At 40.5% G+C, this 16,577-nt stretch overlaps 1 protein-coding gene across 3 annotated transcripts in view; it reads right to left on the reverse strand.

The window, feature by feature from the left end:
• The window catches only part of SLC4A4 (solute carrier family 4 member 4), a 238,703-nt gene that overhangs the window by 96,858 nt on the left and 125,268 nt on the right, over positions 1 to 16,577 (reverse strand). For 2 of the 3 annotated variants that reach the window (XM_058192186.1, XM_058192184.1), the window contains exons 4-6: positions 13,279 to 13,414; positions 6,902 to 7,062; positions 3,282 to 3,461 (exon numbers count right to left, since the gene is read on the reverse strand). In XM_058192186.1, the coding sequence (XP_058048169.1) occupies positions 3,282 to 3,461; positions 6,902 to 7,062; positions 13,279 to 13,414 (477 nt within the window). The remainder of the gene's footprint in view (positions 1 to 3,281; positions 3,462 to 6,901; positions 7,063 to 13,278; positions 13,415 to 16,577) is intronic. The other variant, XM_058192187.1, reaches the window with a different exon arrangement.

A 16,577-nucleotide genomic window follows, 5' to 3' on the forward strand; every position in this document is an offset into this window, starting at 1 on the left:
CAGAGAGAAACAATGAGCTGTATTTTGGGGGCTGGCTCTCAGCAAAATTACTTTTGACATTTCATTTCCCATAGCATTTTAGAAATAAAGAGTAGCTATCAATAACCATATTCCTGTAAGATGAAGCAAATGTCCCTGAAATTGGACTAAGCACTGGGCCGATATATTCCTAAAAATCCTAAGAAAAAAGGAGACCCATAAATACATCCTATTCATTTCCAACCTGTTGACTTCTGGATATTTGGGACTTCCATTCTGACCTCCCAGCCTTCGTGGCTAACTAAATTCTGACTGTCAGGATGCTAAAACCTTGAGAATACCATTTATAACAGAGGTGGGCAATTAATTTTCCCAAGAGGCCATATGAGAAACTGGGACTTGTTGTGGAGAGACAAACCAGTAGGTACTTGAACGTGCCTAGGTCGTGCACATATAAAATAGCAGTCCCCTTCAAAATAAAAGCAATTCTTGTGGGCCAGACCGGGACAACCAACAGCCAGTGGTGGCCATAAAATGCGCACGGAACTTGTTACATTCCCACCGAAGTGGTACCTAGTTATCTACTCGCATTTGCATGCTTTCGAACTGCTAGGCAGACAGGAGCTGAGGCAAGTAATGGGAGCTCAGCCCACCTTGCAGTGTCCAGGTCTCGAACCTGGGCTGGTTAGCTTTCCAGATGACAAGCTCGGAGTCTTGAACCACTGAGCCGTCGCCTTCCCATCTGATCTTTAGTATTGTATTTATAACACCTGACCACGAAACATCTGAGATCTGGGTCATATTCTATCGCAAGCTTAAATCCAGCCATTTTAGAGTTGATGTAATAAATTGTGTTGTTTTTTTTAAATGTTCAGGTTTTAAAAAGTCAAGATGGTGAGGAGGAGGAGGATGTGGAGAAGGAGAAGAAGGAGGAGGATTTCATGTTTAATTCAGCCAGGGTGAATTGGGTGCTGTATCTCGTCTCTGGACTAAATTTTTCCTACCTAATATGTTCCTAAATCAGGACAAGCTCAATGACCTAAGATGTTTTTTGATAAAATTTATGAGCGCAACCTGTTGGTTTTATCCTGGTAAGAATACCTAAAAAAATGGAAACCAAATGCAAAAACTTTCACACACATTATTTTATAACCTATCACAGAAGATACTATAGCCAAAAATATAAAATCTGGCTCAAATTTTGCAGGTTGTTGCTGGATTTGAATGCATGCTGAGAAATGGCCTGCGTGCAAAAAAAAAAAGCGAACAATTTGTACCTGAACATTTGGAAATGTGTTATTCGCGTGATTCCAGAGTGTTATGTTGGCAATGAATAAAAACGTGTTCCATTTTTAATGACTTAAAATAACATGACAATGACTCATTAGCTTGGTCCTTTTAACCTGTCAATCCTGTCCTTCTGTTCTTTTTTTTTTTTTCTCTCGCTTTAGTTTTCAAGTTTATGCATTATTTAACTATTTGCAATAAAGCAGAATAAGGTTTCGAGAATGAAATCCCACTGACCTGCCTCCTAGTCAATCCAATTTAATGACAATTGCAACCTTCCTGATACATTTTTAACAATCTCCAGCTTTAAATAAGTAATTGTGATAAATAAATGATGCAGTCTTTGTTTTAGGATAGGATCGCTGGGTTTTTCCTCTCTAACGTTGCTACTAAGCTTGTTACCTATCTTCCATTATTTCATTAAGAATAGCTGGCGTTTAGGAAACTATAATCCAATATTTAAGAAATTATTTTGTTCGCTCTTAAAGCATGGTGTTATTTTTTTTCTTCTTCTTCTTCTACAGTCTTATCACTTTTCAATTCTCGTCTATTTTCCTCTTGACTCATATTCACTAGTTCTGCAGCACTTAAAGAGTAGGAAAAAAAATCTTTTGAAAAGTGCGATTCCAAATTTGACAAAAGAAGCAAATTAGAGGCATGCACCACTTCAGAGAAGGTGACATTTTCACTTAAGTGATGTAATGCTATTATTGTTCTCATTGCAATTTCCGTCTCATGAAGGTGGTACAGCATTGCTTTCTGGATTAAGTTTATGAGGCTTTCATCGTCCTTCCTATTGAAAAAAAGCTTTTTAGAGGGAAAATGGATAGCTGTATTTAATCTCCAAATTGTATCTAATCTCCAGATCCTGGGAAATTGTAAACGTTCAAGTATTTCTAATATGTTCTGCACCTTATGGGTCAAGTATCTGTTCTGTCATTGTTTTTTTTCTGATTTAGATTTTGAAAACCAGTTCCCCAAATAATGATAATCTTGGAGGTAAAAAGACAGACTTTCAAATAATAGTTTGATCACGCAAGTGTCCCTGCCTTAAATATGCCATTTTAGAAGAGATAATGCTTTTTTCGCATTAACTCCGTTGTGTTTTCATTGTGGTTTTTCCACCTTGCTACATTAAAAAGAAATAAGGAAGAAGAAAAAGCAGAATGATGATTCAAGTGGTATCATGATAGCTGGATAGCACCATGAATCTTCCATTAGGGTCATAAGCCGTAGCTGAACAGAACGTGGATGCAACGCAAAGATCAACGTCTACGGAGATTCTCAATCATCCAGGTCGCGGTTTTCCCAAAAGATGCTTTTTCAAGATGTAACTTGGATTTTCTGGGTTTTCTTTGAAGATGTTTCGCTTCTCATCCGAGAAGCTTTTTTTAAACAAAGCATCTTTGAGACAACCATGACCTGGATGACGGAGAATATCTCCACAGACATTAGCTCCACATTTTAGGTATGGCCACGCAACAATATACCCACACCTGCACCACTAAAATGTGGGAGGGGACAGACCACAGCACTGCTCTTGTCCTTCTTCCCTGTAGGATGGCGCTGCATTTCAACACGGCCCAAGGCTAATTAAAACCAAAGCATATCCTCAACAATTCCCAGGCTGCAGCGGAGACGTGTTAGAGCCATGCAACGCAGCACTACAAGCCTTCGGAATCCATCACTGATAAATCCATCAGTAGGATCTGCTAAGAGAGGGATCCTCAACTACCCAGTCCGTGGACCGGAACTGGGCCGCAGCATGTCAGCAACCAGGTCGTGCAAGCAAGCGAAACCCCATCCGTGGGAATGTAGGCAGCACTTGAACCCCCCCACTTTCGGTCCGTGGGAAAAAACTCTCTCTCCACGGAACTAGCCCCCGGTGCCCAAAAGGTTGGGGGCCGTTGTGCTAAGCTACTCATGGAGTAGATGCGTCTCCATGAGCTGAGAGCCGAGTTAGCTTTTCAGAGCGACTCTATGGGAAGGCCACAGCCCACCGGCCTTTGCATTACCATTATCAGGGTTGGTTAACATCCTACTTGCACTGGAGACGGTCTTTCCAATGTCGGCCAACGATCGGAGGTTGGATTTTTTGGTCTGGTGCCGATGTTTCCTGAGCAGCGTGTAGATGACTTTGTCCTTCATGTCTTGCTTTAGCAGGCCAGTGTCGATCTGGTTCTCCACAACCATCTCTGCGAGGCGAAAAGAGAGACCATCAATCGGATGAGGAGAGGCGAGAAAAGGTTGAAAAGTGGATGGAATTGGCTGAAATGGCAAAACTGACCACTTCGATGAAAGAAAAGAACGCTAAGTAATTTTGTTTCCACGTGGAAACCACTTCTGAACTTTGTGCTTGTTGTGGGAAAGAATGAAACTCTTAACTTTGGGTTTTACTGATTAGACTGGTGGATCTTTACAGAAATGGCTTGTTCATATTATTATGAAAAATCAAAAAGTTGTGATTTGATGTTAATGCCTTATTTTACTGAAACAGAGAGAGTTGGAAGTCAATGTTTCCCCCCACCCCCACTATCTCTTCTCACTTCTCTTCCTCTCCCCCTTCCCACTGTTTTTCTATTGACTTTTGTATTTTGTATTTTACGATTTACTTTATAATAAAAAAATGTTAAACCGGAAAGAAAAGGTGAAAAGCTGGTTGGAAGTTGGTGGCTGAGTTCATAAACTTCCAACAGGCAAAAAAATAGGGAAGATTTCCTCAGTGGGGCTATTCAGGTGTCATCCCACCCATCCAGCTACCCTTACAGCTAGTCCTCACTGTACAACAGTTTGTTTAGTGACCATTCAAAGTTACACTGAAAAAACTGACTTATGACCGTTTTTCACATGTACAACCATTGCACTATCCTCACGCGGTCAGGGGATCAAAATTCGGACGTTTGGCAATTGACTCATATTTATGACGGTTGCAGTGTCCCGAGACAAAGTGATCCCCTTTTGCGTCCTTCCAATGACCAAAGTCAATGGAGAAGCCAGATTCCCTTAACAACCTTGTCACTAACTTAACAACTGTAGTGATTCACTTAACGACTGTGGCGAGAAAGGTCGTAAAGCAGGGCAAAACTCACTGAACAACTGTCTCGCTTAGCAATGGAAATTTTGGCCTCAGTGGAGGTTGTACGTACCTGCATTTCCAATCAGAAATGGTGAGAACGGCTAAAGATAATAATAGTGGTTGCAATCGGAGATAAATTTAAGAAGACATATATATATGGCCACACAACTCACTCTCTGTGACTCTGGGTGGCCTACAGAAATAAAAAATACAAAATACAAAATCCAGCAAACTCCCCAAAATCCAACAAACATGGATTTGATGGGCTCCATATCACTCTGGGTCTGGGGTCTCCAAATCTGTTGACAGAACCAAGTCTTCAGGGCCTGGTTCTGCAAGGTAATAATTAATCCTCCACTGAATTTTAAATGACTTACTTCATTTCTTTAACCTGAAATTATGTTTTTTCTTTTATGAAGGAACCAGATAAGGTACCAATCATCATCATCATTTGATAATCCTATAATCCCCTTGAAGGGTGGAGTCTGGGCAACTGAATGGAGCTAGCAGAATGTTTAATGGCCGGATGTCTTTCCTGTCACCCGTGCGGAGTTTTGTTCAGTGGATATATATTCTCATATCTGCCTCTACCTAGGATCGAACTCACAGCCTCTTGATTGTCAGGCAAGAGCTCACCGCACTACTCTTAACCAGAGAAGGTACCAATGCCTCAGCATAATGACAACATGTGTGTTACACTATCACAAATAGTTACATTGTGGTATATCCTGGGCAGTTGATAGCCAATAATTTTTAGCCCATACTATCATTGTCTCTTTTACTTGTTCATCTTCCATTCTTCTAATTAAGCTAAACCAGCTAGCAGTACCTGAACACACTTGTAAATGGATCATAAGCTTCCTAACAGACAGGAAGCAGCAGGTAAAGCTAAGCAGAATCACATCAGATACCTGTACAATTAGCACAGGAGCCCACCAAGGCTGTGTGCTCTCCCCACTTCTCTTCTCTCTGTATACCAATGACTGCATCTCTAACAATCCATCTGTTAAACTACTGAAGTTCGCAGATGACACAACAGTGATCAGTCTCATTCGAGACAATGATGAATCCGCATACAGACGGGAGGTTGAACGACTAACCTCGTGGTGCGACCAGAATAATCTGGAACTGAACATACTCAAAACCATAGAAATGGTGGTAGACTTTAGGAGAAACCCTTCCATACTTCCACCTCTTACAATACTAGACAACACAGTATCAACAGTAGAAACCTTTAAATTTCTAGGTTCTATCATATCTCAAGACCTAAAATGGACACCCAACATCAAAAATGTCATTGAAAAAGCACAACAAAGAATGTTCTTTCTGCGCCAACTCAGGAAGCTCAAACTGCCCAAGGAGCTGCTGATCCAGTTCTACAGAGGAATTATTGAGTCTGTCATCTGCACCTCTATAACTGTCTGGTTTGGTTCTACAACCCAACAAGACAGACAAAGACTTCAGAGGATAGTTAGAACTGCAGAAAAAACAATTACTACCGACCTGCCTTCCACTGAGGACCTGTATACCGCAAGAGTCAAAATGAGGGCTGTGAAAATATTTACAGAATCCTCACATCCTGGACATAAACTTTTTTAATTCCTACCCTTAAAAAGACGCTAAAGAGCACCGCACACAAGAACAACTAGACACAAGAACAGTTTTTTCCTAAACGCCATCACTCTGCTAAACAAATAATTCCCTCAACACTGTCAAACTAGTTACTAAGTCTGCAATACTATTAATCTTCTCATCGTTCCTATCACCCATCTCCTCCCACTTATGACTGTATGACTGTGACCTTACTGCTGGTATCCTGAAGATTTATATTGACTGCTTCCCTATGACTATCATTAAGTGTTGTATCTTATGATTCTTGGCCAATGTATCTTTTCTTTTATGTACTCCAAAAGCATATGCACCAAGACAAATTCCTTGTGTGTCCAATCACACTTGGCCAGTTAAAAAATTCTATTCTATTCTATTCTATTCAACTGGAAGAGATCTTGGAAGTCTTCTACTCTACCCCCACCCCCAACCAAGGCAGGAGTCCTCATACCATCCTGGACAAATGATTGCCAATCTTTTCTTGAAAATCTCCAGTGATGGAGCACCCACAACTCCAGAAGGCAAGCTGTTCTATTGATTAATCATTCTCATTAATCAATCATTAATCAATCCATTAGGAAATTCCTCCTTATTTCCAGCTTGGATCTTCCCCTAATGAACATCTACCCATTGCTTCTTGACCTGCCTTCAGGTGTTACGGAGAATGAATCAACACCCTCTTCCCTGTGACACCCCTTCAAGTACTAAAACAGACCTTTGGTAGCCTAGAAGATGCTCAAGAATGAGTATCTTTACTCATTCTCTACACATTCTGGTAGAGAGAAGTTCCCTGAGGATGGGCTCCATTATGAGTCTGAAAGTTCAGAAGACTAAATCTCTGGTCCCAGTGATCAACCCAGATTAGATTCTCAAGAATCTTTAGAAGACCAACAATTCTTCTAAGCATTCAAGATGCTACACGCTGAATGTTCCATCTCTGTTAAGACTTACCTACGACTTGAGGGAGTGTTGAGGCCTCCAGATCCAGTAGAATAGAGCCTTTCTCTATACATGTCCTCAGTTCAAACAAACTGTGAAGAGACAACGTGGCAACGTGGGGTTTACTCCATCTCTCTCCTCCTTGCTCAACTTTCTCTTCAAATTTTATCCACCTGTAATGAGCAAAAGAATGAATGAGGCTGAAGTTTTATCTAAGGGTGGATCTCGGCATGCTGAAAACCTGGTAAGGTGAGACTAGGTTGATAGAACGAAAGCAAACCTACCAGAGCAAAACTGAAGGCCACTTTCATGCTTTCGCTTTCTGTTTATTTATTTAATCATATTTGCATATCTGCCTCTCTCATATAGTAAATCTGGGCAGCATACATAGTAATAATCAAAAGTATATTGATTATTACTATGCCATTGATTAAAAGCCATTGAAAAACCAATTTAAAGTAAAGTAAACGCAAGATAAAAGCAAGCAAATAAATTTCCTTAGCATTTGCCAAAAAAGTAAGCAACAAATATATTTTTCTTAGCATTTGAAGTCTGTAGAGATTCTCAGTCATCCAGGTCATGGTTGTCCCAAAGGTGCTTTTTCAGGAGGCAACAGGACTTTCTTCTTTTTTTCTTTGAAGACGTTTCACGTCTCAAGAAGCTTCTTCAGCTCTTCCATTCTCCACTATCCTGGCAGAGCTGAAGAAACTTCTTGGATGAGAAGCAAAACACCTTCAAAGAAAGAACAAGAAAGTCCAGTTGCCTCCTGAAAAAGCACCTTTGGGATTAGCATTTGAAGTCAAAGCGACATAAGAATCTAAGACTCCTACTTAGTTGCAGACTCAGTCCAAGTGCAACTGGTTCATACTTATGACTTATGACCAGGTCACGTGACCCCCATTTTGCAACCTTCTGACAAGCAAAGTCAATGGGGAAAGCCAGATTCACTTACCAACCGAGTTGCTGATTTATCAACTCCAAAGATTCACTTCACAATTGTGCTCCCACCCCAAAAAAAAAGTCGTATAATGGGGCAAGTCTCACTTAACAAAATGTCTCACAACAACTGAAATTCTGAGCTCAATTGTGGTCGTAAGTCAAGGACCACCCAGCCTTTCAACAACAACAAAAAAAACCTACCACAGAATTAGAAAATTCCAGGCTCTCTTTTTTTCATGATTATCTTCTCTTTAAGTTACAAAACAGTAGCAAAAGGTTAGTTGTGGGGTTGCACAATTCCTTTCTCCAAATCAACACAACTTCATCCATCAAGCTGTGGTACCAAGAGCCGGAACAAAAGAAGTTCCCTGACTGTCCTTGCTCTTTAAATGGTTTAATCTTCAAGTGACAAAGCTTAACAACTTTTATGGCTTTGTTGTTGGAACAGCTCTTTGAAGCTACAGTTGTCATCTAGTTACCAGCGCACCAGGAAAAGCTGAGCAAACATTCTCCGAAAAGAACAAACCCACAAATACCAGCGCGTCAGCTAAGGGCTAACTGTTTTTGCTCGCTATAATAGAACGAGATAAATCGCATCTGTAACAACAGTTGGGGAAATATGTGAGCTAAGAGACTGCATTCCTATATCAAGCTAACCATTGACAAATTTAACCATGGTTTGCTGAATAAGTCGAAACTGGCGTGGGTCTACAAATTGCGTTGTAATCCACAGTCATGAAGCAGAGATTATAAATGATAGTAAGGAAAAAAACCAAAGGATGTATGAACCTGGAAAATGAAGTCAGAAGTCAGAATAACAGAGTTGGAAGGGACCTTGGTCTTCTAGTCCAACCCCCAGCTCAAGGAGGAGATCCCTATACCATTCCAGACTAGCTGCCCAGTCTCTTCTTAAGAGCCTCCAGTGTTGGAGCATTCACAACTTCTGGAGTCAAGTCGTCCCACTGATTGATTGTTCTAACTGTCAGGAAATTTCTCCTTAGTTCTAAGTTGCTTCTCTCCTTGATTAGTTTCCACCCATTGCTTCTTGTCCTGCCCTCAGGTGCTTTGGAGAATAGCTTGACTCCCTCTTCTTTGGGGCAGCCCCTGAGATATTGGAAGACTGCTATCATGTCTCCCCTAGTCCTTCTTTTCACTAGACGAGTCATACCCAGTTCCTGCAACCGTTCTTCACGTTAAAGATATTCTTTCAAAAAGTAAAAAAGTGAACAAAATTTCACCCTACCTGCCACCCCCGTAACCAACACTGGCAGCTTACTAAAGCCACACTAGGATTTTAAAGCAATACAAAGTTCTTTCAGCACCCAGGAATGCTACCTGTTGAAATCTCAGCTCAATAAAGCAATCCAAGTTAAAAGTCTGCAGAGATTCTCAATCTTCCAGGTCATGGTTGTCCCAAAGGTGCTTTTTCAGGAGGCACCCGGACTTCCTTGCTTGTTTGTTTTTTTCCTCTTTTGAGGAAAAGCTATCTCGTTTCTTCTACCTGAACACACAAGGGAATGAGGTCCAGGATTCCACTGTCAACTTCTTACTGTTTGGAAGCCTCTCCTGACATTGACCTACCAAGGATAGTTTTCCTAATTTCAATGCACACAAAAATCCCTCATTGATTTCCCACAGCATGCCTGAATGTGCAGCAATAACTACAAATACATGAATTTCCCACATTTACTTGCTTAAGAAAGTTGGCCAATTTGCTACACTCTGAAATGAGTGTAGATCGGAAATATCTGCGCACCCTGAATGGCGAATGGCGTCCATACAGGTAGTCCTCGACTTACGGCCATAACTCAGCCCAAAATTTCTGAGACATTTGTTAAGCGAGTTTTGCCCCCATTTCATGACCTTTCTTGCACCTGTTGCGCCTGTCAGAAGTTCACAAAAAGTGATCCCATGACCTTGAAGACACTGCACCCGTCATAAATACAAGTCAGCATCTGACTTTTGATCACATGACCATGGGGGATGTTGCAATTGTTGTAAGGGTGAAAAACGGGCACAAGTCATTTTTTTAGTGCTGTTATAACTTAGAACAGTCACTAAACGAACTGCTTTAAGTCGAGGATTACCTATAGATCAATACACATCTTGATATTTACTACAAAAGAAATCTATTCATACTGTGAGGTCAATAGTAGAAAGTTTTTGGTTAAAGCTTTTAGGATTATGGGAAGAGACCACAGAGTCAGGTAAAGTATTCCAAGCACTGATGATTCTCTTACAGAAGTCATATTTTCTGCAATCTAGATTAAAGCGGTTGACATTAAGTTTAAATCTATTGGTTGCTCTTGTATTATTGCAATTAAAGCTGAAGTAGTCTTTAACAGGAAGGACATTACAATAGATGATTCTATGAGTTAAACTTAGGTCTTGTCGAAGGCGACGGAGTTCCAAGTTTTCCAAGCCCAGGATTTCAAGTCTAGTGGGATAAGTTGCCTTAAGGAGCAGAAATATTAGAAATATTAAAAACGCACACAGGGGGAAAGTTAATCTGCCATGACTGAAATTCAATAAAAACATGCCTTAAGCAAAAGGTGAGTTAGGAGAACTTTAAAAAAAAAAAACCAAGAGAAAAACTGAAAGGCTAATATTTAAAAGGATTGATGTCACGGATCCTGGACAATCCTGAGTCAGCGCTTCGATCAGCCCCTGGGTTACCTGACCCAGTAATTTTCCCCAAAGTGAAAAATGAAAAAAAGAGTTCAGACTTGGCAGAAAGATAAGTTATTATAACGTCATAGTTAAAAGTCTCCTGTAAGCAAAGCAAGGTCCATGGAATCACTAACCTGATTATATTAATGGCATCTTCATTAACTATTGCTTCACAGGGTCATTATTCTGGAACATTATCTCTAGGCATGTCTTCCAAAGAAACCATAAATTAGTTGGAACTAAGGAATGTTTTCGTGTTTGTCTGAATGAAAAAAACCAGCCTCAAAGTGCTTCATTTGAATTAGACCCCAGGTTGAAGGTCTGAAGATCTACTCACAGAATATACGATTACAGGTAGTCCTTGGCTTACAACAGTTCACTTAGTGACTGTTCAAAGTTACGTCACTTTAAAAAAAAAGCGACTTACGACCGCTTGTCACACTTACGATCATTGCAGCCACCCCATGGTCACTAAATCAAAATCCAGATAGTGGCCAGCTGACTCATATTTATGACAGCTGCAGTGTCCCAGGATTGTGTGTGTGTGTACCTTTTGCAAAATTCTGACCGGCAAAGTCAATGGGAAAACCAGATCCACTTAGCAACCGTTTTACCAACTTAAAAACTGCAACAATTCACTTAATAACTGTTTGCAAAATGGGGCAAAATTCACTTAGCCAATGTTTCACTTAGCGATACAAAATTTTGGGCTCAATTGTGGTCGTAAGTGGAGGACTACCTGTATATCACAATAAGAGGATTCCATTTAATCCTTAAGAATATAAATAGTGTCCTGCTGCATAGTCATCATTGCCCACCTAGCGCAATTCAAACAGCCCTCGACTCAAGACCAGAATTAAGGCCAGAATTTCTGTTGCAAAGCAAGATCATTGTTAAGTGGGCCACGTCCGGTTTTATAATCATTTTGGTCATGGCAGTTAAGCAAATCACTGTGGTTGTTAAGTGAAACACATGGTTGTTAAGCAAATCTGGCTTTCCCGCTGACTTTGTTTGTCAGAAGCTGGCTGAGACAGTCAGTCCCATAATCATTGGATGCTGCAACTACCATATGTATATGTGTGTGTGTGTGTTGCATGACTGCAGAGACACTGCAATGGTCATAAGGGTGAGGATTGGTTGTACGTCACTTTTTCAGTGCCATCGTAACTTCAAACAGGCATTAAATGAACGGTCAGAAATCGAAGACTTCCTATAGCCATAATGGTCATCAACCACCTGCAGAAGGAAACCCATAAGTCTCCCAGCGGTTGGTCTTCAGAAACAGAAACAGAACAGAATAGCATAGCATAGCATAGCATAGCATAGCATAGAATAGAATAGAATAGAATAGAATAGAAGGAGGCTTCAGTTAGTCCAGAATGCAGCTGTGCGGGTGATAGAGGGAGCTATGCGTAGCTCCCACGTAACACCGCTCCTACGCAGGCTGCACTGGCTACCTGTGGCCTTCCGAGTGCACTTTAAGGTTTTGGTTACGACCTTTAAAGCGCTCCATGGCTTAGGGCCTGGGTACTTACAGGACCGCCTGCTGTTACCGCATGCCTCCCACTGACCCGTACGCTCCCACAGAGAGGGCCTTCTCAGGGTGCCGTCCGCCAAGCAATGTCGGCTGGCGGCCCCCAGGGGAAGGTCCTTCTCTGTGGGGGCTCCCACACTCTGGAATGAGCTTCCCCCGGGTTTACGCCAAATACCTGACCTTGGACCTTCCGTCATGAACTGAAGACACATCTTTTCATTCGTGGGCTGGCTTAAATTTTATCGATTTTAAATTTTTTATTAATAATTTTAAATGGGGTTTTAGTTTATTATATATTTTAAACTTTTTAGGCTAATTATAAAATAAGTTTTTTAATTTGCATTTTAAATTGTACATTGTATTGCCTGTTTTATTTTTGCCTGTACACCGCCCTGAGTCCTTCGGGAGAAGGGCGGTATAAAAATCAAAATAATAAATAAATAAATAAATAAATAAATAAATAAATAAATAAATAAATAAATAAATAAATAAATAAATAAATAAAAATAGAATAGAATAGAATAGAATAGAATAGAATAGAATAACAGAGTTGGAAGGGACCTTGGAGGTCTTCTAGTCCTACCCCCTGCTTAGGCAGGAAACCTTACACCACTTCAGACAAATGGCTGTCCAATCTCTTCTTAAAAACTTCCAGTGTTGGAGCATTCACAACTTCTGGAGGCAAGTTTTTCCACTGATTAACTGTTCTAACTATCAGGAAATTTCTTAGTTCTAAGTTGCTTCTCTCTACATATATATACTGTATATGTAGCCCCTATTTATCATCTCATTTCTCCTTAGTTCTAAGTTGCTTCCCTCTCCCTCCCTCTCCCTCTCCCTCTCCCTCTCTCCCCCCTATGTATCATCTCATTTATTTAAAGTTGACATTTTAAAACTATTTCAATACTTTTCAACTATTTCAATGATTGAAAACACCAGAGTTAGGTGGTAATATGAAACATGACTTTAATATACCCGTTTCTGGAATACAACTTATTCCCATTTAGCTTTCCAAAGAGGTATTTAAAATAAAATGCTAGAATAAATTCTTGATGTTCAGAAACACCTTCCCGAACATTGGGGCCATAATGATCTCCATACAGTGGAACCCCTTATTTTAGGAAATATTGGGCTTCCCCCCCAAATTAACATGTAGGGTTGGTCCAGATTCTTCTGCATGTGGGACTTACACCTTCTTCTCAAAGACAGAAGAGCAACCCCAGCCAACCCATCGAACGCTACTCACCTGGCTGTTTCCTTCCATTCCAGCTCTTGTCCATCCGCAGGTAGAAGTTCATCCAGTTCTGTGAACAGCTGTGGCGGTGCAGGGCTGTCATCGTCTTCCCCCAAGATGAAACGGATGCGTTCGGCGGCGGGAGAGACTGCAGAGGTGAAAATACTGCGGTTAACGGACTGTAGAATAACCAAGGAAGTGCGGGTCCTCTCCTTCACCTCCTCTCCATAGCCGTTGGGTTGCTTCTGCTGCTGGTCTCTTCCATCTGACATGTTAACTTGGAACGCTGGCTGTTCTTTCTCTCCTTTTCTGTCCTTTAAAACTTCCCAGCTTACCTACCTACGTCTCTATTTCTCCCTTCTTACACTTACTTCTTAAAAACTTAAAAGCTTGGGGTAAAGTTCAATAGGACGAGTGGCTTTTCTTCCCCGCTCATTTAAGATGGGTGTTCGCAGCAAACCCACACAGCTCCTCGTCAAAGGAAAACCCAGAACAGAACTTCTGGGCTCGGCACCAATTTGTTCTCTGGTAGATGCCCAGAGAACTTTCATATTCCGATCAGCTGAGGTCCTTTTCAAGACTTTTTTTTTTCTTTATAGGCAGAGAACCGGTTGAAGCCGAACTATCTGGGGGGCAGAGGAAGTGGCATCCCACTGCCAATTTCCCCTCCCTTTTGTGCAAAATGGGAACTTTCATTGGCTTGCGAGGCAGCGTGTTACCCCTTCTAAGACTCATTACCAATGTCAAAGGGAATATTTAACAAAGTAGACACTTTCCTACTTTTTGCACAGAAGGCTGTGTGTTTTGGTCCATTTAGTTATCCGACGCACCAGTAAAAAGAGAAGGGAAGGAAAGAAGAAAGAGCACACGGCAACCACAGGGCACCAAATTGTGTTTGTATTATGTTTGCATAAATAAAAGAAATATTAATTGGGTTCTCAAATATGTGGAAATTCATTGGCCTCCTTTTAATCTAAAAAACAGGGGAGGAAGTAAAATTTGGAGGATAAATCACCAATTGCTGAGTGTATTCTCTGTATGGTCTCAAACAAGGATATGACAGGTAATAACAGGGACAGAACTATATGGTCCAACAGGAAGAATTGTGCAGCACCTCAACCTGAGCTTCATGACATAGGTGTCATCAGACATGGTTTCTTCTCCTAGATCTAAAACTGTTAATTTAATCCAAAAGATTAAAAATGTATAGAGTTTGCTGTTCTTCCAGGTTTAATTGTCCATATTTGAAAGGAGGGAAATAGAATTCCATCAGAAAACCCAGAACTCACTTAAAACTATTTTGAAGATCTGATCTAAGGTGCATTACTTTACTTTCTACATCTCACTACACTCTGTGGATTGATAATCTTTAGAATAAGACGTGATCCCTCGGCATGTGAGAAATGAAGAAATAAGCAATAGGGACAGCAACACTTTTATATTATAATTAAATTTATAAATGCAGATTATTAAATATTTGCATGCATGAAAACCAGCAGACAATTAGGATCCAGTGGGGTTAGAAACTGGACTTATTAGAAGGTTATTGCTAAGTAAATCATTTTCATTAGTTACTCCATGTGTACATTAGTATTACTAATATCTAATGCTGCCAGTTAAAGTCTTCCCTTGCTTATTAATCAGCTAAAAAGTCTTTCAAAAACAGACTATGGTTTAAAGAGACGTTGGAAAGATCTTGTGAACTCTTCAAGGAATATTCTTAAGTAATTGAAAGACTGATACAAACAATATTTCCCACACTATATACTGAGATGGATGGGTGGGAGGGAGGGAGGGAGGAAGGAATCCGCTCCAGTCAAAGCTACTTAATACAACTCTTTACGAGAGAGAAAAAAAGATAGTTCATTGACTCCAATTTAATTCATTCAACTAGTTGAGATTTAGCAAATGTTCTACCAATCTTTGCCCTAACTAATCTATTTTTGGGGAGGGTTGAACCTAATTCTTTCCACATTTCCTAGGTCCCAGTCCCAGATACTTTTACTTCAAGAAGTGGCCCAGTGATTTCTTAGAAATTAACTGGTAAGGGAAACCCCTTTATCAGAGGGCGCAGCGTCCATAGTAGATGCAACATCTCCAGTAACCTGCTCCAAGAAAGAAATCTTTACTTGAACATAGATTTCTAACTTGGAGAAAGACTCTTAATTCATTGACCAAACAACTGTTCAGAAAAAGTAACAGATAGGACCCACCATCCCTTATCCAATTATTTCCGCAGGTTTTGAGATGTCCAAACCCCTATTGAGGACTGTTAGAAGAATCACTGGTTCCATGGAACGCTGACCAAGGTGCTGATTCTAACTTCCATTGAATGTTCCACTACGTTGAACACCACCTAATCTGCCAATACCTGTAGTCATCATCACCCTTGGGAAGGATTGGATGGGTGGTTAAAAAATACCAAATTCAGTCTAAACCAGGAGTCTCCAACCTTGGCAACTTTAAGACTTGTGGACTTCAACTCCCAGAATCCCTCAGCCAGCAAAGCTGGCTGAGGAATTCTGGGAGGTGAAGTCCACATGTCTTAAAGTTGCCAAGGTTGGAGACCCCTGGTCTAAACATTTGGCTGACTGTACAACAAACCACAATAGGTCCTTGGGAGAGACTTAACTTCTGGAGCACCACTTGAAACTCATAGACATTGACAAAATCTCCATCGGTCAATTGCAAAACACAGCTTTACTTGGAACAGCCTTCAACCTGTGACGATACCTTTAATATTATTATTTTTTAAATAACATCTCCCTATCTTAGGTCCTTGGGAAGGACTTGATAGATGGATAAAAATACCAAATCCAGTCTCAACATCTCGCTGACTGTGCCACTAACCATAATCGTATCATCTTAACTAAATAAAGCAAGTTTTTCTAATTTAGACATCCAGATGTATAGATTATAATTCTCATTATCTCTCAGCCAACATCTGGTTGGTCAATGAAGGAAAAGTAGTTGAGACTCAACTGTCTCAACAGTTTCCATACACACATGTGGTTTATTTATTTAAATATAATGCCTTGGTAAGGCCACACTTTGAATACTGCATCCAGTTTTGGTCGCCATGATATAAAAAAAGATGTTGAGACTCTAGAAAGAGTGCAGAGAAGAGCAACAAAAATGATTAGGGGACTGAAGGATAAAACATATAAAGAACAGTTGCAGGAACTGGGTATGTCTAGTTTAATGAACAGAAGGACTAGGGGTGACATGTAGCAGTCTTCCAATATCTCAGGGGCTGCCACAAAGAAGAGGGAGTCAAGCTATTCTCTAAAGCACCTGAAGGCAGGACAAGA

Source organism: Ahaetulla prasina, chromosome 8 (assembly GCF_028640845.1).
Source record: "Ahaetulla prasina isolate Xishuangbanna chromosome 8, ASM2864084v1, whole genome shotgun sequence".
Lineage (NCBI taxonomy): Eukaryota > Metazoa > Chordata > Lepidosauria > Squamata > Colubridae > Ahaetulla > Ahaetulla prasina.